Source organism: Ochotona princeps, chromosome 15 (assembly GCF_030435755.1).
Source record: "Ochotona princeps isolate mOchPri1 chromosome 15, mOchPri1.hap1, whole genome shotgun sequence".
Lineage (NCBI taxonomy): Eukaryota > Metazoa > Chordata > Mammalia > Lagomorpha > Ochotonidae > Ochotona > Ochotona princeps.
In genome coordinates this window covers 27,149,280-27,169,092 of record NC_080846.1, presented here as the reverse complement: position 1 = coordinate 27,169,092, position 19,813 = coordinate 27,149,280, and the positions used below count along the sequence as shown (strand labels likewise).

The following is a 19,813-nucleotide window of genomic DNA, read 5'->3' as shown; positions in this document are numbered from 1 at the left end:
GGATTTCTGGTCTGATACTCCAGGTATCTAAGATCTCAGAAGAAAGAGATCATGGGCACAGATGGTCTGGCATTCCATAATATTGACAATAAGGCTTTCCTGATGGGGGTGTGTGTGTGTGTGTGTGTGTGTGTGTGTGTGTGTGTGTCAAACTGATAATTAGCTGTCAAACTGATAAACTTATTCTTTCACCTTCTGTTCATGCATCTATCATGCACCAGGCACCATGGCTAGAAACAAGGGAGAAAAAAAATGAGACCGATATAATCTTTTCCACTCCAGAGTAGAACATAAAAGCAGTAAGCAGGCAATAGTTTGTTTTCCTATTAAATGACATCAAGAAAGTGACAGAAAGAATACAGGTAATAACCTAGAGTAGATGGGAAAGAAGACAGCTGGGGAAGCCTCTGTGATGTTATATTAAACAGGTAATTAGGGAATTTGAGAAGAATGTTCCAGGCAGATGAGACAATATACATAAAGTGCCTTAACATAAAGAGTTTAAAGGGTTTTAGGAACTTAAAAAAAAACATGTGGTTAGAAGAGAATGGCACGAAATGAGTTTCAAGAAATAGACAGAACTAACAGCAGGCTTTCATTGCCCATAGGAAGGAACTAGAATTTTACCTGATCATGCACTGAGACTCACAGCTTTCAAATATTTTTTATAATTCCTATGAATTGTTCTCATTACACTGGTTATCTCTTCGATGCAGTACAAATCATATAATGTACTGAAAATCCACTGCTAAATACTAAGCACTTGTCCAAAGTATGATGTCAGTTCAGAATAGAGTGGCCAACCTCATTATGTAAGGAACACTGCAGTCTACAAAGCCAGCATCCCACATAGGCACAAATTCATGTCCTGGCTGCTGCAGTTACAATCCAGCTCCCCGCTATTGGTCTGGAAAAAGCAGTACAAGACAGTCCAAGTGTTTGAGCTCCTGCAACTCACACTGAAGATTTGCGTGAAACTCCTGGGTCTGCCCTGGGTCCATGGCCACTGTAGCCATCTGGAAGATCTGTCTCTTCCTTTCTTGACTTTCGAATGAATAAATAAAGGAAAGGAAATGAAAGGGAAAGGAAGGGAAGATGAGGGGAGGGGAGGGAAGGGAAAGGAAAAAATGAAGGAAAAAAAGAAAAAAGAGAAAAGACAAAAAAGAAGGAAAGAAAAAAAGGAAAGGCAGAAAAAAAGAGGGAAAGAGAGAAAGAAAAAAAATAAGAGAAAAAAAAGAAAAGAAACAAGGAAATAAATAAATATTGCAACTACCTACCATACTTCCCTCATCTTTGATCTCATGCTTTAATCAACACTCTTGGAGCCAGCATGACAGCTCAACTGGCTACCCTCCACTTGTAACCATCGACATCCCATAGGGGTGCCAGTTCATGTCACAGCTGCTACACTTACCATTTAGTTCCCTGCTTTATGGCCTGGGAAGGCAATGGAGGATGGCTCTTAGCCATAGAACCCTGCACCCACATGGGAGACCGGAGGAGGCTCCTGGCATCGGACTGGCTAATCTCTGGCCACTGCGGCCATCTGGGAAGGGAACCAGAAGATGGAAGATCTCTGTTTCTCCGTCTCTCTATAAATCTGTCCTTCCAATAAAAATAAGTAATTACAAAAAAAAAAAAAGTCAGTTCAAATGAGTTCTGTCTTCAGTCAGAACCACCTTCTTTCTCAGCTCTTGAGTTTCAATTGCATATACTTCCTGGTATTCCTCAAAATTGAAGTAAATTCTCCAAGATTAGGAGTATACCTCATTTGTTCACTAGCGAATATCTTGCAACCAACCGAGCACTTAAGATGTAAAGATATCCAGAAACATTTGTTTACAGTTAACATTGAGTGTGGGTGTTCAGATTCACATGGGTATATAAATGTAAGACAAGATTTGGGGAAATGAGAAGGCCCTGTCTTCCAACATGTAAGTAAAACTGTGGAGAACTGGAACTTGCCTGCCCTAAATTTCAACAATAACATACAACTGCAAGTTTAACAGAAAATAACATAGGAAAGACAGATTAGTAAATACAAGATCTGTAAGTCACAGATGCATCACATTTAAACATAAAAACATGAGAATATTCTCTTTAAAATGAAAGTGGCAACATCTCAAATTCAAATTGCTAAGATGGCAACTGCTATGGTTTATTCTGCATTGATCAGAACAAGACAATCTCCCAGCAAAACCAAAGCTGCTTGTACCTTCACATGCACACAGGTCACTGATGCTCAAACAGAAGTTTGCCTTGGGATTAACACCATCCGGTTTCAATATTCAGGAAATAACTTGATACTTACTCACATAACATCACGTATTTCTCAAGAGACTCAATCAGTAGCTTGCTTTCCCCTTGATGAAAGTGCAGAGCGGGTAGAACGACATCGTCCTTTAGACAGAATACCAAATAGGACCAGCCCATACCCTCTTTGTTCTGCTTGATGGATTTCAGGTCTGTCAAACTGAACTGGAATGACCATTTGCTTTTCCCATTTCTATGACTTGAAGCATCTTAAAAACAAGAAGTTGGGCAAAATATTGTTGTTCACCTTTTTACAAGGTAGAGAGTATCGCCATGCCTACACAATAAACCATGTTGAATCCAGGGAAGCCCTATGGCCTTCATATTACTAAGGCACCCATATGTATTAGAAATAGCAACATGCATTTTGTTACAAATATTTAAATACTATTCTACCATATTCAAACTCAAAAAATAATACCGTTTTAAATTTTCCCAAAAATGAACGTGACTTTACAAGGAAACCCACTGCATTCAACTTGCAGCACTACCATTTTACTAACAAAATGATCTGGAGTGAACAGTGAAATCAGCCTGTTGTTTCATCTGTAAAAATGGAAATAATTATACTTACCTCCAAATGCCGGCCTGAGAATTAAGAGACAATAGTTGTCAACTAACCTAGGCCAAGCTTATGGCAAATATTTAAAAATGTTCATCTTCCCCACCCTCCACAAATGAGAACAGCATAATTTTCTTTTGGGGAGTCATTAAGAAAAAAATCTTCCATTTCTTCACTTCTATAAATATCTTTAGGAGATTACATTTATAATAAAGATAAGCATGTTTGTATTAAAAACTGGAGTGACTAACAAATATTTTATTTGAAAAAACAAAGGACAAGGCAAAATTAACAATGAAAATATAACTAAGTTGTAAATATTTCAAAAATAATAAACATAAAATTCTGGCAAAATTAACATTTACAACATGAAGACCTCAGTCCAAACAACAAGTTACTTAAAATGCAACATTTTCAGAGTTTCTGGTATGTTTATAGAAGTCAACTTCCTAGGTTCATGAGCATTATCATATGTGGCGACAAACAAATTAAAGCTTAACTATTTAAATAAAAATATCCGGCAAGGGCTTGGAGAGGGGAACTGTGGGATTTGGCCCATTTGCTTCCTTGAAGCCACGAGGCTGTGTGGAACCAGAACTGGAACCTGCTCTGCTCTGCCCTGCCCTGGCCCACGGCATGACCAGTGACCGACCGAGTCTTCAGGAGATGGTGAGTCTTGGGCCCAGGTCCTTGGAATGTGACCCTACTTGCCCCCAGGACGATGCTCGTGTACCACTTACTGGTGGCTCTGTGCTCTGAGCAGCATGGAGCATGCTCACAGCAGCCGTGACGTCACCGGGAGACAGTGTTATGGGGCCAAGGTCACCTGTGTGATCTGCCATTGTTGAAAACATCCCGAGGCCTGACTGTTGCTAAGATGGGCTTCCTGGAGGCTGGAGGCCTTGGATGGCTGTGCAAAGACACAGGAGGACATCGTGTACTGAGACACCCAGGAATGCCAAGGACTGTTTAAGAAAATGTTACCTATTCTTGCTAATGATACTAACACTTATAATTTCTAATTAAATGGCACCTATTTCAATAATTTAACTTATTTCACTTAACTCATGTCTCTAAATTCTTCAGTTATTTTGTAAGAAGTGTCATATTTTCTATCATTTAAGGTCTTTAATTACATCCCATATTATCAATTCTACAAAGAAAAACTAAGACAGTTGCTTATACAATGTGATCAAAATACAATTTCGCATTGACCCACAGGTATGTCACCTTCACGTGCAGTCAGGAAGTGGACAGCTCCAAATCTCCACAACCTGCAGCTAACAGACCTCTATCCCCAGAGACTACTAGCACCATCACTTTTCTTAGACACTTTAACAAGCATCTCTTGAAAAAGTCTTGGAATGGCTACAGCAATTTATCTTTAGACACTGACCTGCCTTAACGCTGGTACTAAATTAATTACCATGTGCTCACTGAACTACTTCAAACAATGTTTCACTGTCTTCATGCTATAGACCTCATAGCTGTTAGCAAACTGAGAACAGTTCAAAAATTCCAACTTATCCACGAATCATTTTAAGTGTGAATGCACTTGGATTATACATACTACTAGCTCATTTGCAAAGGACAAAAATACTTTCATAGAAAAATAACAATAAAACGTTCTATACTAAATTCCTCAACTATACAAATAGCATTTAAATTAATACAAAACAAAACCATATAGAGAAAATTAAATCACATGTGAACTATATGAATTATGAGGAGTTTGTGCACTTTCAAGAGCAAATGCTTTACATAAATTTCCCTTTTTAACAGAATAGACATGTTAAACACTATATATAAAAGCAAATGCCTCAGGTACTTCCTCTCTTAGAGCTCAAAGAAACAACATAGGTCAGTTCCACAGGTCCTTCCACTAGAATACAAGTTTCACCAGAACAGGAACTTTACTTTGTTTGCAGACATATCCTGGTAGCTAATTAGTAGAAAGTATAGAAGGATATGCTGAAGAAATGCATTAATAACCACAACTGGAATTTGCAAATCAGCTGGTCAGTAACAGCCTATCAGAAATAGACCTAGTTACAAAGGAAAATGAAACAAAGCCAAGAGTTAACTCAATTTTTGTCTTCGTAAGGAAAAGACAAGTAAAATTAGTTCTAATAAATTATGCTACCAAATATATGCAAAAAAAAAACCCTCCACACCACATTCACAAGGAAAATAAAAGACATATAGAGAAGCAGTCCAGAAAATACCTATGTATCCTAACCAGAATTAACATTAAGAAAAAATTTGGATAAATTTCTACAATACAACAATGATCTATTGTTCCAGGAAGAAATATTTTCAAAACATTTAATTTGGTACACAAAAATAAAAAATTTAGTAATATACGCCATTATGAAAAATTAAAAGTGTGATGTTAAAATGTCTGATACTGACATAAATTTGAAAACTTTGAAATGTCTAAGTTAATGAATTAATCCCAAGCCGTCAAGCTTAGAAAATGCCTCCTTATGTCTTAATAATTATCAAGTTACTCTCGTGTAAAACAATACAAACAACATTTACATTTGCGGTTCTTTCCCTAAGCTACACAGAAGTTCTCAACCCTGATCCTACATTAAAACTACCTAAATACTTTCTGGAAACTAGAGATACAAAGGCTCCATTTCTAAGCCCTGATTTGGGGTGGCGGATACTGTTGTTATTGTTGTTTAAACCTAACCCTCCCAGGTAACTTCTATGTATACATAAGGCTGAGAAGCATGAATCTAAAGAAATCTTATCAGATTATGCTTTTCATTTTCACAAATGCTTCTTTCCGACACAAAATTTGGAAAACTCACCCCTTTTCATGCATTTCTATGGCCTCTCATCTTTAAGGATTTGATAGTAAATAATAAATAAAAAGTATAATTCACATAAAACAATCTTGACTATTTAGTCCAGCAAATTCAAAAACCACCTCACAAGCTGCACAAAATAAAATATTGTAGTTTTGTTTTCATTTTCTTTTAACAGTTTGAATTCTGTTTCTGAGAAGGATCTTGCCTTATAACAGAAACGGCATGTGTACTCACATGCGCGCACATACAGAGACATGCACACATATGGACTCATCAATATCAACAATTAATGGATTATTACTGACTTCTTAAGTGCCAGTGTTTACTAGAAATGACAAAGTATAAAGCATTGTAAATGAGAATGATTCCCCAGGCCACACATGAAAACTAATTTTACTTTTGGTAATGTTATCTGTATAAATACAGTAAATACATGCTCATTTAAGTTTTGGCCTATCTTGTGAATTAGTAAACATGAATAACTCATAATTCAGGCCAAAATAATTAAGACAAAAAATACATTTTACATTAAAAATACAAAAGAATAAATAAAAGTTAACATTTTAAGTATGTAAATTTCAATATTTAGCAAAATCTCACAAATAGGATGGCCAGATCATAGAACTACTAGCTAGATCATTTGGAGTTAGCATGAGTTTCACATTCTATGAGCTGTATCTCTTATATGAACTAGCTTCCACAGTAATGTCAGAGCTGTTAGCTCAGTTCTTCCTTATTAATTACATGTAGATAAGTATCACATGGCAAATGTGATGTAAATACTGGAAAAGAGAGCAGTCACCTAGTATGTTTAGGGGGTGAATGCAAGGGATTGTGAAAATTCCAAGGACAAAAACATTAAGGATGGCACAGTTTAATAACACACACCATTTCCCCCCATGCCTTAAGGTGAAATGACATGATTTTTAAAAATCCTAGATTGAGAAAAATATGAGCTATACAAGTTAATTGAAGCAACAAGTCAGCCTTCTAATGAGGGAACATTAAACAATTTTCTTCCCACTTTAGTTTATTAGTATATTATAGCAAATCAACTTAGGATTTCAAGATTCAGTTCATACCTCCATTGGTATGTGGTTTCTTTTTAAATGAAACTGTATTAACCATGTCCCACTCTGCCTCGTAGCTGTTCAGATGTTCTGCTCCTCGATGGGCTCGCTCTTTGGGGGCCTGGGTCCATTCCACAACAGAACTGGAGTCCTAAAGCAATGACAACAAATAAGTATTTAAAATCCACAACTGGAATTTCTCTTCTATTAATCTATGATATTTCCTCTATTTATACAATATTGAACAACCAGACACTATTTCCTATCCTCATATTTAAGGGGGAAAAAAAATCTTACCCAGACTTCCCTTGTGAGAAAAAGTTGCTAAAAAAAATACATAAGCTCCAGGCGCCGGGAAATGCATGGCCTTTCAGGAAAAGAGCTTTCTCTCTTCTCCTCTTCATACTGCTGTGAACATCATCATGACATCTAAAAAGCTATGACATCCATAGTGTGGCAAAAGAGCTACTACAAAAAAGTTCCCATCCAATACACTCAGTTATTTAAGAAAAATAACTGTTTTCCCATAGGCAATCAAAATGAGCTAAAGCAATGTGTCTACATGTAATTCTATAGAACTTTCTATTTCAAAGAAAATCAAAAATTCTAAATGCAGTATTATTGATTACATATAACATTTAACTTCTAAAAAAAAAAAACACAAATAAAGCTAAAGATTACTAAGACTGGTATAAAAGGCTTTTAAAACATAAAATCCTGGACCAGCACTGAGGCAAAGTAGGCTAAGTCTGCATTGGAAACATTCCATATGAGAGCTGGTTTGTATCCTGGTTGCTCTGCTTTTGACCAAGCTCTGTGTTTATGCACTGGGGAAGCCCTGGAGGATAGTTCAAGTCCTTGGGTCCCTGCACCCACATGGGAGACCCAGAGGCTCCTGGATCTTGGCTTACGATCAGCTCAGCTCCTGCCTTTGTTGTCACTAGGGAGTGAACCAGATGATGGAAGATCTCCTCTGTCTCTCCTCCTCTCTGTAAACCTGCTTTCCAAATAAAAAGTAAAATAAATCTTTTTAAAAAGAAAAATAAATAAAAAGAAAAGAAAAATATCCGAACCAATTCATACCAATTTAATTTGAAGTATATTAATAACAGAACAGAAAAACAAGTCAACAGCATGAATAGATACGTCCAAAATAAATAAATAAATAAACACAGGGTACCAAACATATGGGAAGATGTCCAACATCAGTAACAATCAAAGGAAAGCAAGTTAAGAGGTCTAGTTTTTTTACTTCATTTAATTTTTAAAAAGACACTATCACAGATGGAAGATAGTAGGGGAAAATCTCTCTCATTAATGACAAAGATTCTCAACAGCACCAACCCCAGAAGGTGCAATTAGCCATACTTATTAGAATACCTATGTGGCTAACCACACAACTCTTTACATCATCTAGAAAAAGACTCACATATGTACAAAACAGGCACATACAATCATTTTCATTGCAGCATTGTTTTTATAGTGAAAACCTGAAGCTATTCTAATACCTAGCGATAGGACACACGAGTAAATACACTAAGGGATAATAAAGGAAATACTAGACAATAATCTTAAGAATGATACATGTTGAAATGTACATACAATCATGTGCCATTCAACATTTTTGGTCAGTAATGGAAAATATCTATTACAATGGTGGTGCCAGAATATTACGAGAGCTGAAAATTGCCTCTATCTAGTGAGCTTGCAGTCTCATAAAGCCACAGGGCAACACATTACTCACATGTCTATAATGATGCTGGTTAAACAAACCCGCCATGCTGCCAGATGTGCAAAATTATACACATACAGTTCTCCACAATACACAGTACTTGATAATGATAAATGAAACTGTTACTAGTTAGTCATACATTTATGATTTACAGTCCTACTTTTAAAAGTTTACTATTAGAGTTACACCAACATATTATACCAGCAACAGCTTTCTACATCACGTTTGTCATGTCACTCACTGGATCATGAGGTCACAGCAACTGATATACCTATATATACTCTATGATATCCACACAACAACCATGTCTCAGAACATGTTTCTGTTATTGATACATGGCTGCACATTCAACACATATTAGTATACACGGCAAGAGTTGCAAAATAGCACATGGACAATACAGTATACACAAAGCAATGAGAAACATGCAGAAGAAAGAGGGCCATTCTATATCCAAATACACTCCGCAGATGAACACACTGAACAAGGACAGAAGAAGGAAAGGGTTCTGGTCAAGCAGCATTTCCAACTTACTGGAACTTTTAGCAAGAACCTATTTGTATATGTCCCCTATAAGTTCCATAATAAAGGAGAAAGAAAAATTAATTTAAAAGAGGAAGATAATATAAAGGCATAAGAAAAATTAAGAAACAGGGGGCCGGTGTTTATGCTTGCACATCTGTATTGCACATTGGACTACCTTGGTTCAAGTCCTGGTCTGACTCTTCAGAGTCCTGCTAATGGGCAGCCCGAGAAGTAGCAGGTGACAGCCCAGAAAGCTGCATCCCTGCCACCCATGTGGAGACCCAACCTGGGTCCATGGCTGCTGTATTAAATCTGGACCAGTCCTGGCCAACACATTTAGGGAATGGGTGTCTGGGGAATGAGTGAGTGATGAGAAATGACTCTCCCAGCACCTGCCTAGGCTAAGAAATCTCAATTCCTCTTTTTCAATTGATTTTTTTAAGAAAACAAGAAATGGAAACAAAAACATGTGAAACACACAAATGAATCAGAAAGTGGAATGTTTCTTTTTCAGGTCCTTTTGCAAATGTTACTACTTGTCCAATATAACAAAAAGAATCCAGGAAAAAAAACACACACACAATGCCTATCAATTCTAGGACCAGTACTGAGCAAAGCTAAGGAGCATCTATAATACTACCACTCTCCATAGTACACCTTTACTCTTCAACTCTAAGATTCAGAATTGGTAGATCCTTTCAACAAGTAGGGAAATCGGAGTGAAGATCAACCTGAAAACAGGACAACTTCACAAAAGTCCAGAAGGGCAGAATTTTATCCATTACAGAAGGTAACAGAATGCCTGCATCTGTAAAAAATCAAGCACCATGAGCTAGGGGATAACATACTGACAGGAGAAATAATTCCAAGTCTATCAACATGCCAGATGAGATTCCCAGGTCTCTCCCTGCACGCAGCATGCAGGCTCACCCTTCCAGGCAGGAATCTGTCAACTGATCTCTAGTGAAACCTAAGGAGCCCACAGAAAAATACTGGGATCTCAATATTAGAGAGGTCTCAATGAAACAGCTTAGCCAGACACTCTAACACCCAACCATTACCAGGTCTAGTCCGATGTATGAAGAATATAGTCACTTCCATGCATCTGCTATTAAATATGAAATCCTCACTAAGAAAACCACCTGACATCAAAGACCAGTATACACACACAAGATAGAACCCCAGGGCCCGGTGGCGTGGCCTAGCGGCTAAAGTCCTCACCTTGAACGCCCTAGGATCCCATATGGGCGCCGGCTCTGATCCCGGCAGCTCCACTTCCCATCCAGATCCCTGCTTGTGGCCTGGGAAGGCAGTCGAGGACAACCCAAAGCTTTGGGACCCTGCACCCGCATGGGAGACCTGGAAGAGGTTCCTGGTTCCTGGCATCGGATCGGCACGCATCGGCCCGTTGCAGCTCACTTGGGGAGTGAATCATCGGACGGAAGATCTTCCTCTCTGTCTCTCCTCCTCTCTGTATATCTGACTTTGTAATAAAAATAAATAAATCTTTAAAAAAAAAAAAAAAAAAAAGATAGAACCCCAACTGAACCCAAAGGGGTGGGAATGCTCAGAAGAAGTTGACCACAGGGAGACAAAGACACCGAAAAATCTACCCTGGAACTTCTTGGAAAATAGAGAGTTACTTCTTGAAAGCAAAAAAGAGAAATCCTCAACACACCAAATGTTTAAGTAATTAAGAAAACAGCATAGAAATGAAAAAGGCAAATACTGGGCATAAGCCTGAGAAAATGTCCTATAATATGGGGGGGGGGGTATAGAGAATTAAATAACATTTTAAAATCACAAACCAGTTAAAAAAATCTAAAGAGCTAAAAAAAATTTAAAAGAAGGGAAAACAATTACTAACATAAATTAGAAATATTTCCCAGTAATAAAAAAGCATGAGTTTCCATATTAAAAGAGGCCACCAAATACCCAATACAATGAATAAAAATTACCAGAAATGCCTGGTACCTGAACATCTAGAACACCAGAAACAAAGAGGCAATCACGAAAGCTTCTACAGTGAGAAGAAAAACCAAAGGATCAGAGATAAGAATGTTTCGGACTTAGGATCAACAAAATAAACTAGCAAATCTGGGGCAGTAAGTTCAAAAAAAAAAAGATCTTCCAACTGTAATTCTTCCTAGCTCTCAAGCCAGAACACAGATGGAGCAGTCCGACAGAAGGAATGCCTTTGCTCCTGTGCACCTGCTCTCAGGAACCACTGGAGTTGCACTTAAGCAAGGGAGTAAGCCAGAATGGCAGGTAGCCCAGTACAGGAAGGAAACACAACAAAGCACAGGGCAGGCAACCCCAGAGAAGCTCGTGAGAAGATTGGGAGAAGCACTGTCTGAGAAAACAAAGTCTAAATGAAGTCTGAACACATACAATCAATGTATGTATTTAAATATTTCAAGAAGCAGCTCAAAATGGCTGAGCAAAAATTTCAAGGTGATTAGTTATGAGCTAATCCTTATCTTTGTGAAATTCAATACATATCAGAGAGTCATTCAAACAGTCCATGGAGTACTGAAGTTAAAAGCACAAGTGTTTTGAGGGCGAAAGTAATTGTTTGGTGCAAAACTTCTGCCATAATACATGGAAGTGTATATTAGGGAAAATACAGACACACATTTCAATTTTGCAACAAATTAATTCATAGTTTTAATACTTTCCATGAACTTCTTGAGATACCTTTCTGCATAAATAATAAAAAATATCCAAAAAGCCTCAGAAAGACATTCCTTAAGCATGGAGCTATAAATAACCAAGGAAACACACAGAGCCTGACTGTAACTGCCATGGGAAACAGAACATTTAGGGAAAATGAAGGTGCCTCTGCTTTGCATAATAAAGCAGTCTAAAACTTAAGATAGATCTGTAATTTGGATTAAAATACATTCTATAAATAAAATATTCTACTGAAATTTTTGAAAATAAAAATACATGTGAAAAGAACAAGAAACAAAAAAACTGGAAGTATAATCATTCAATAAGCAATGTTTTCATCATAACAATAGCATTCCCTACTCATACTCTGAATAAAAATTAACTCAAAATGTATCATACACCAACATGCAGGAAGTGAAACACAAAATGTCTTAGAAGGAGCAGCAGTGCACCTTCCTAACTTGGGCTTGGACGATGGATTCCTGAATACAACACCAAAGGCAAAAACAATCAAAACTGAACTTCACTAGAATTGAAGGAATACTTTACTTCAAAAGACATTAATACGAAAGTGAAAGGACAAACCACAGAATGGGAAAAAAAGGTTTGCAAAGTATATATTTGATAAGGGACATGTTTCCAGAGTTCTTGCAACTCAACAATAAAAAATAATAATAATAGTCAAACTAACAGATGACAGACACCAAGCATTTCTCCAAAGACAGGCAGTTAGTGACTCTTACAAAGACGCCTAAAACCAACAACAAAGACCACAAAGACAGAACACTTCAGTTACGCATCCAGTTGTGCCGCCAGACCTCCTCACAAGAAGTCCTATTTTACATTACCTCGGAATGTGACCTAATTCAGAAATGAGTTTTTGCACAGGTTGTCGTATGAAAATGAAGTCACTGAAATGATTCCTCATCCAAAATTTACTAGCATCCTAATGAACACAGATTTATACAGACAAATAAAACAACAACAAAGGGGAAAGGATGAAAACCCCGGGGAGGAACAGCACATACACACTGCAGAAATGTCTAAGGCTCCAAGCAGCTGTGAGAGGCGCAAGAAACAGACTCTCCCCTCCAGCCCTGAAGAGGAACCAAACTCAGTAACATGACTCGCCCTTTGCAGAAACGTTCAGCTAACAGAACACACCCACTTGGCTTACTAACACTAGAAGACAGCCAACACCTGGTGAGTGTGTGCAGAAATTAAAATCCTTATATACCCTCCTAGATTCCTGGTACAACAGGAACCTGCTGTAGCTACTGTGGAAAAGAGTGCAACTGTGAGATGCAGCAATTCCACTCCGAGGCTCATGCTCAGGAGAAAAACACACCCACAAAAAACTTATACTGGAATGTTCATATGAACCTACATGTCTACAAAGGAAAACAACCCAAATCTCCATCAGCTGCCACTGTAAACACAAATTCTGACAACCAATACATAAAATGTAATTCTGCACACAAACACACAAACACAAACATAAACAAAAGAACCTCAAAATCACTACATAAAGTGAAAGAAGCCAGTCACAAAAGCCACACATTACAAACAGTTCAAATGAAATGTCTACAGAAAGTTCATTAACAATTACTACAGCTGACTGCTAACAGAGTTTCACTTCCGAGGATGATGGAAACATTCTACAGTTAGTTCTTGTTGTGTTACAGAACTCTGGAAATAACAATAAAAGCCACTGAACTTTATACTTTAAAAGGATGAAGTACATGGCATCATCAAACGGCATTTCCTTAGTCAAATGTTTTTCTTACATACCTTTCTAGCATAGAGAATACTAGAAGAATCCACTGCATCATCCAGGGGTCTCCAGTCCACTATTACTTCAGCATCCTAGAGAACAAAACAATGAACTATACTTAGTAATCACCAATGTGTCACTTTCTTAACCACTCTTTATTATTTTTGAAAGATTTTCTTTTTATTGCAAAGTCAGATATACAGGAAGGAGGAGAGACAGAGAGGAAGGTCTTCCATCCACTGGTTCACTCCCCAAGTGGCCGCAATGACTGGAGCTGAACTGATCTGAAACCAGGAGCCAGGAGCTTCTTCCAGGTCTCCCACACGGGTGCAGGGTCCCAAAGCTTTGGGCCGTCCTTGACTGCTTTCCCAGGCCACAAGCAGGGAGCTGGATAGGAAGCGGGACTGCCGGAATTAGAACCGGCACCACATGGGATCCTGGCACATGCAAGCAAAGGACTTTAGCCACTAGGCTACCGCACTAGGCTCCCACTTTTTTCTTATCCCCTGAACCCAAAATGAAATTCTACCCCCTTAAACATTAGCATGTTAAGTATGTTAACATTACAAACTAACCACTGTTTGACAAATTATATATTCTTTTAAGTTTTATCTAATTTTCTTTATGATACAACCTCTACATAATAAAGTATAAAATATCCATATTACATCTTACCTGAAATATTGCATTTCTAATACTATTTCCCTATTAAACTTATAACCACTGTTCAATTATATCTTTGTTTTAAAATATGTATTTTTTCTTTATTGGCAAGGCAGCTATACAGAGAAGAGGAGAGACTGAGAGGAAGATTTTTCGTCCAATGATTCACTCCCCAAGTGACCACAACGGCCAGTGCTGCACCAATCCGAAGCCAGGAGCCAGAAACTTCCTCCAGGTCTCCCATGCAGGTGCAAAGATTAGAACCAGCCAAATGGGATCCTAGCACATCCAAAGTGAGGGCTTTAGCTGCTAGGCCACCACGCCGGGCTCATTCGATTATATCTTACACATGTAATTCAAACAGATAATGCCCAAAGATGGATCACCACCACAAAATATTACAGTCAAACAAACTCTAATAAATAGTAGAAATTTACCTTTTCTAAAACACGTAATATTCCTGAAATCAAGCTGTCTTGATCACTGGTCTTTCCACAAGATGAATGAATATACACCCCCTCCTGTTCAAATATAATCTGAAACAATAAAAATAAGATTAGGCAAGCTTTTCTTACTCAGTATTGTTACATTTGCTAAAAATACTAAACGATTTTAAAAAATAGTATCAGGCACACTTTCACAATAATGTCATGAGTAAACTTGAGACAGGTTGAGCATTCTTTATCTGAAAGTGTTTAGGACTGCAAGTCTTTCCAATTTTGCCTTTTTCAAACTTTAAAATATTTGCATACACGTTGCTCTTTGATATGGAAGTATTCAAAAGACTATTAATCATTGACATGATGAAGACATAACCTTTAGGAAAAATACTATGAGAATATAAGGGAGACGCACACAAGATTCAAGCATGAGATCACCAAAGGTGAGGTTTCTCGGGGGACTCCCCAGCTAGAACCCTCAATTCAGACTCCGGCCACAGCGAATATCACAGGGTGTGTGGTCAGACCTTGGAGTACATGTACTGGGACAGGGCTTCCTCAGCTGCTGATGCCTGCGCAGTGGACAGCATGTCCACATTCACATGGGAGACATGACAGCCAACTCATCTAAGCCAGCAGGGGACACTGGCTACCTTGTCAAAGGTTGGAAAGCAGAACAGGCTGGACAATTCTGGCCCAGCTTTGCAGCACGCTCCTGGGTCTGTGGGAGCACTAAGGCAGACTTTGTCAGCAGACTTTGGAAAGATCTTTTGCAACCCTGGAGCAACAAAACTGACAACGTCTCAGGGCTATCAAAAGCACTCAAGTAACACCCTGAGAAAACTCTTCTCCATATCCGGCTCTCTGGGGCATCATCAAAGGATTGTCCCCCATCTCCGGATGCTGAAGTGGCTTGAAAGCAAGGAGTGGCTGAAACATGTGTCCCACCTACCTTCCTCCATACCTGAACTTCTCCACCCTAACCAGAGGTCCACATGAGTATACAACCCTCTCAACTACATAAACAATATTAAAAAGAAAATTTTTCAAAAAGTAATCCCTTAAATTTAAAATGTACAGGTATAGGGCCCAGGGTGGTAGCCTAGTGGCTAAAGTTCTCACCTTGAACATGCTGGGATTTTATTTTTGATGGAAAATTCTCCCCACCCGCCCTTTATTTTAAACTTAAAGTCAACCAGGGCCCTTAGTGGTAGACTAGCAGCTGAAGTTTTCTCATTGAACCGGATGGATCCCACATGGGCGCCAGGTTCTAATCCCAGCAGCCCCGCCTTCCATCCAGCTCTTGCTTTTGGCATGAGAAAGCAGTCGAGGACAGCCCAAAGCCTTGGGACCCTGCACCGCATGGGAGACCTGGAAGAGGCCCCTGGCTCCTGGTTTTGGGTTAGCTCAGCTCCGGCCGTTGTGGTCACTTGGGGACTGAATTATCAAGAAAATAAGAAGATCTTCCTCTCTGTCACTCCTCCTTTCTGTATATCTGCCTTTCCAATAAAAATAAATAAAACTTTAAAAATGCACAGGTCTATCAAGAATACATACAAGGAGATATTTCAATAACAACAACAACAAAAAAAAAAAAAACCTAAAGTGATGCTGGTCATGCCTCAAAAAAATAAAATCAAAACACACAACTCTACTTGTCTGGGTATCAGGCATCCATTGGGAACAAAAAAAAATCACAAGATTTGCCACTTGGTGGTGCTAAACCGTTTATTCAAATTCAACAAACTTTCATTAACCAATCTGTGCACTGAGAGAATAAAATGGAAAAATTCCTTGCCTGTAAGGTTTGGCAAAATCTCAACAGAAGAAAGAACACTCCTAGGAGTTTGGGGGAGAGGCAGTGGGAGACTGCTTGATTTCCTTTTAATTTCTTCAGCAACACATTGCTCTTCAGTAGAATGTTATTTAACTTCATGTTGTTGTAAATTTTCTACTTCTTCCTGTTATTGATTTTGTTTTACGGTTTTTCATTTCAGGAGATGTATAGTAAGAGTAGGGTAGAGACTACCACATACAGATGTGAGGATACAATGCAGTGTGCATCTCTACTTCCAAATCAAAGATGGACTCCCAATGACTGTTGAATGTATCTTGACAATAGGATGCTGGACTTTGCCACTGTCCATACCTACAATATCAGAATACACTTAAATAGCAGAATGATAGGGCCTGGAGCAGTAGCCTAGCAGCTAAAGTCCTCACACTGAATGTGCTGCAATTCCATTTAGGTGCCAGTTCCTGTCCTGGCAGCCCCGCTTCCCATCCAGCTCCCTGCCAGTAGCTTGGCAAAGCAGTTGAGGACGGCCCAAAACCTTGGAACCCTGCACCTGCGTGGGAGACCTGGAAGAGGCTCCTGGCTCCTGGGTTCAGATCAGCTCAGCTCCAGCCGCTGCAGCCACTTGGGAAGTGAAATCAGCGGATGGAAGTTTTTCTCTCTCTCCTCTTCTCTGTAAATGTGACTTTCCAATAAAACTAAATCTTTTCAAAAAAAATAGCAGAATGACAGACTTACAAAATCAGTGAGGAGGCAGGGCAAGGATTTGGGGAAGTGGTAAGGGCAATCACAGAGTCTATAGATCTATTTCATGTAATAATAATTTTAAATGCTCAAATAAGAAATGGGTGAAGGAAACAAGCGGACATTTTTCAAATAGATAACTCTAAATGCCTAACAGACATACAAAAAAATGCTCAAGTTTCCTAGCAACAAAGAAAATTCAAATAAAAACCACACTGAAGTTCCATATAACACCAGTGAGAATTGCACACATACAGAAAATTATCAACACCTGCTGGCCAGAATGTAGGGGAAAGGTACCTACTCCACTGCTGGTGGGACTTCAGACGTCAGTATTAAGTCACTGACGTCAGTATGCCACTTCAGACGTCAGTATGAAGACTACTCGGCAACTGGAAATCACCTACCACATGACCCAGCAATCCCACTACTGGGAATATATCCGAAAGAACTGGCACACACACAGAAAGAACCTGTACCCCTATATTCATCGCAGCACAATCAACAATCACAAAAACAGGAAAACAGCCTAGATGCCAAATGAGGACTGGATAAAGAAACTGTGGTGCATTATGAAGTACTACTCAGCTATTAAAAAGAATGAAATTTTACCATTTGCAACCAATGGTCCCAACTGGAGACTATTATGTTCAGTGAAATGAACCAATCCCAAAAGGACATATTATAAAACAAAAACTAAGATAAACAAACATACACTTGTAATCTCACAAACAAAGGATGTAATGGAGCCCAGAGTACCAGGAGTCAAAGAAAACCAACAGAATACATGTCTACAACTGAATAAAAGCAGACCCCCTCAACGAAACTTCCAAATATATCTGGACAACAGAAATACTAAACTTTCTAACATTGCCTGTTCAACAGTGTCATGACCCACATAAAGAGCAGAAAGTCAAAGTCTACACCTGATAGAATATTTTACTACAAGACACAGGGGATAATAGGAAGGGGACATTATAAATGTCCTTCTTAGCTATTTTTGCTATATCATATGTGATCTGATATTTTTATTTTTAATTTCATTTCTTCAAAAAAGTTTTTTTTTTCTTAAAAATTTCTTTAGTGACACATAGGTCATACAGTAGCATCACTTTCCTCAGGAAGGTGATTTATTTTCTCTTTCATTTAGTCAGCTACATACTGGTCATTCAGTAACATGTTACCTAACTTTCCGCTGTCATAAATATTTTATTACTGTTCCTGTTGGTGATGGTTCACAGCTCTTCATTTAAGGGGAAGGAGAGTAACTGTGTAATAGAAATTATCATAACCAGATGTGAAGATGCAAGGAAATATGCATTTCTATTTCCAAACCAAGGATGAACCTCCAAAGAAACTGGTAACTATGTCTTGACAATAGAATCCTGGACTCTGTGCCACTGTCCATGCCTGCAGTGTGGGCTTACATCTGGAGGGCAGAATGACGCACATGTGACTGCCTACAAGACTACACTACTGTGGTGATGTGGGGGAGAGTGGGGAGGGGAAGGGCTTCCGAAGCGGGGAGGGGGGACTCCAGAGCCTGCGGAGCCACACTGAAAACTAATGATTAATTAGTTGGTTTTTTTAAACAAAGATTTATTTATTTTTATTGGAAAGGCAGATATACAGAGAGGAGGAGAGACAGAAAGATTTTCCATCTATTGGTTCACTCCCCAAGTGGTCACAACAGCCGGAGCTGAGCCGATCCAAAGCCAGGAGCCAGGAGCCTCTTCCAGGTCTCCAACACAGGTGCAGGGTTCCAAGGCTTTGGGCTGTCCTCGACTGCTTTCTCATGCCAAAAGCAAGAGCTGGATGGAAGGCGGGCCTGCTGGGATTAGAACCTGTGCCCATAGGGGATCCATCCGGTTCAATGAGAGAACTTCAGCTGCTAGTCTACCACTAAGGGCCCTGGTTGACTTTAAGTTTAAAATAAAGGGCGGGTGGGGAGAGTTCTCCATCAAAAATAAAATTATCTTACGGCAGCAGGCTCTTGTTTATTCTCAAATATTTGCTAAAAGATACCAAAACACATAGGTACACTTCTAGAATTTCCAATGATGACTTGTCATCAACAGAAATACACATTTTGCTCCCATTCAGCAAAAGAACCACGCCACAAATAACTTACTACAAGAGTTCTAGGATCACGGCAAATGTTTGAGAATAAATTTGCCAACCACTAATTTAGCAAGAGTCCGAATTACAAAAATAAAACTCAGAAACACAAAAGATGAATTCAACTCTCCAGAAAGAAAAAGATGTACTCTTGCATGGTCCCAACTCAGAATCATTCTTTCTGACGCCTAAAGCTAAAAAAAGGGAATGTGTCTGAAATAATGTCTTTTTTTAGACAGTTCCAACTCAAGCTGGACTGGATTTTCACTTACTATCATTAAAGATAAATGAAAACATTCCACCCAAACTTTAAAAGATTTGCTTTACTTATTCATTTGAAAGTCACGGAGATCAGTATTTCATCCATTGGTTCACTCCTCAAACGGCTACAACCACCTGCTGTTTCCCAGGAAAGGGAGCTGGATGGGAAAAACACCCCAGTGAGGAAGGCATGCAGCCACCAGCAGCTGGCTTAGGCCACTGTCCCAGTGTCCACTCCCAGTACGTTTGCCCCAGACTGCTTTCCAGACACAGCAATCCAACACTCACCACAACCAACATTCCTTCTGAAACAAGGTGAATCAT

At 38.8% G+C, this 19,813-nt stretch overlaps 1 protein-coding gene across 1 annotated transcript in view; it reads right to left on the bottom strand.

The window, feature by feature from the left end:
• TBC1D15 (TBC1 domain family member 15) overlaps positions 1-19,813 on the bottom strand; it is a 57,631-nt gene that overhangs the window by 29,251 nt on the left and 8,567 nt on the right. Inside the window, exons 2-5 of the mRNA XM_004583038.4 lie at positions 14,569-14,667; positions 13,486-13,560; positions 6,777-6,915; positions 2,312-2,522 (exon numbers count right to left, since the gene is read on the bottom strand). Coding sequence (XP_004583095.2) covers positions 2,312-2,522; positions 6,777-6,915; positions 13,486-13,560; positions 14,569-14,667 — 524 coding nt within the window. The remainder of the gene's footprint in view (positions 1-2,311; positions 2,523-6,776; positions 6,916-13,485; positions 13,561-14,568; positions 14,668-19,813) is intronic.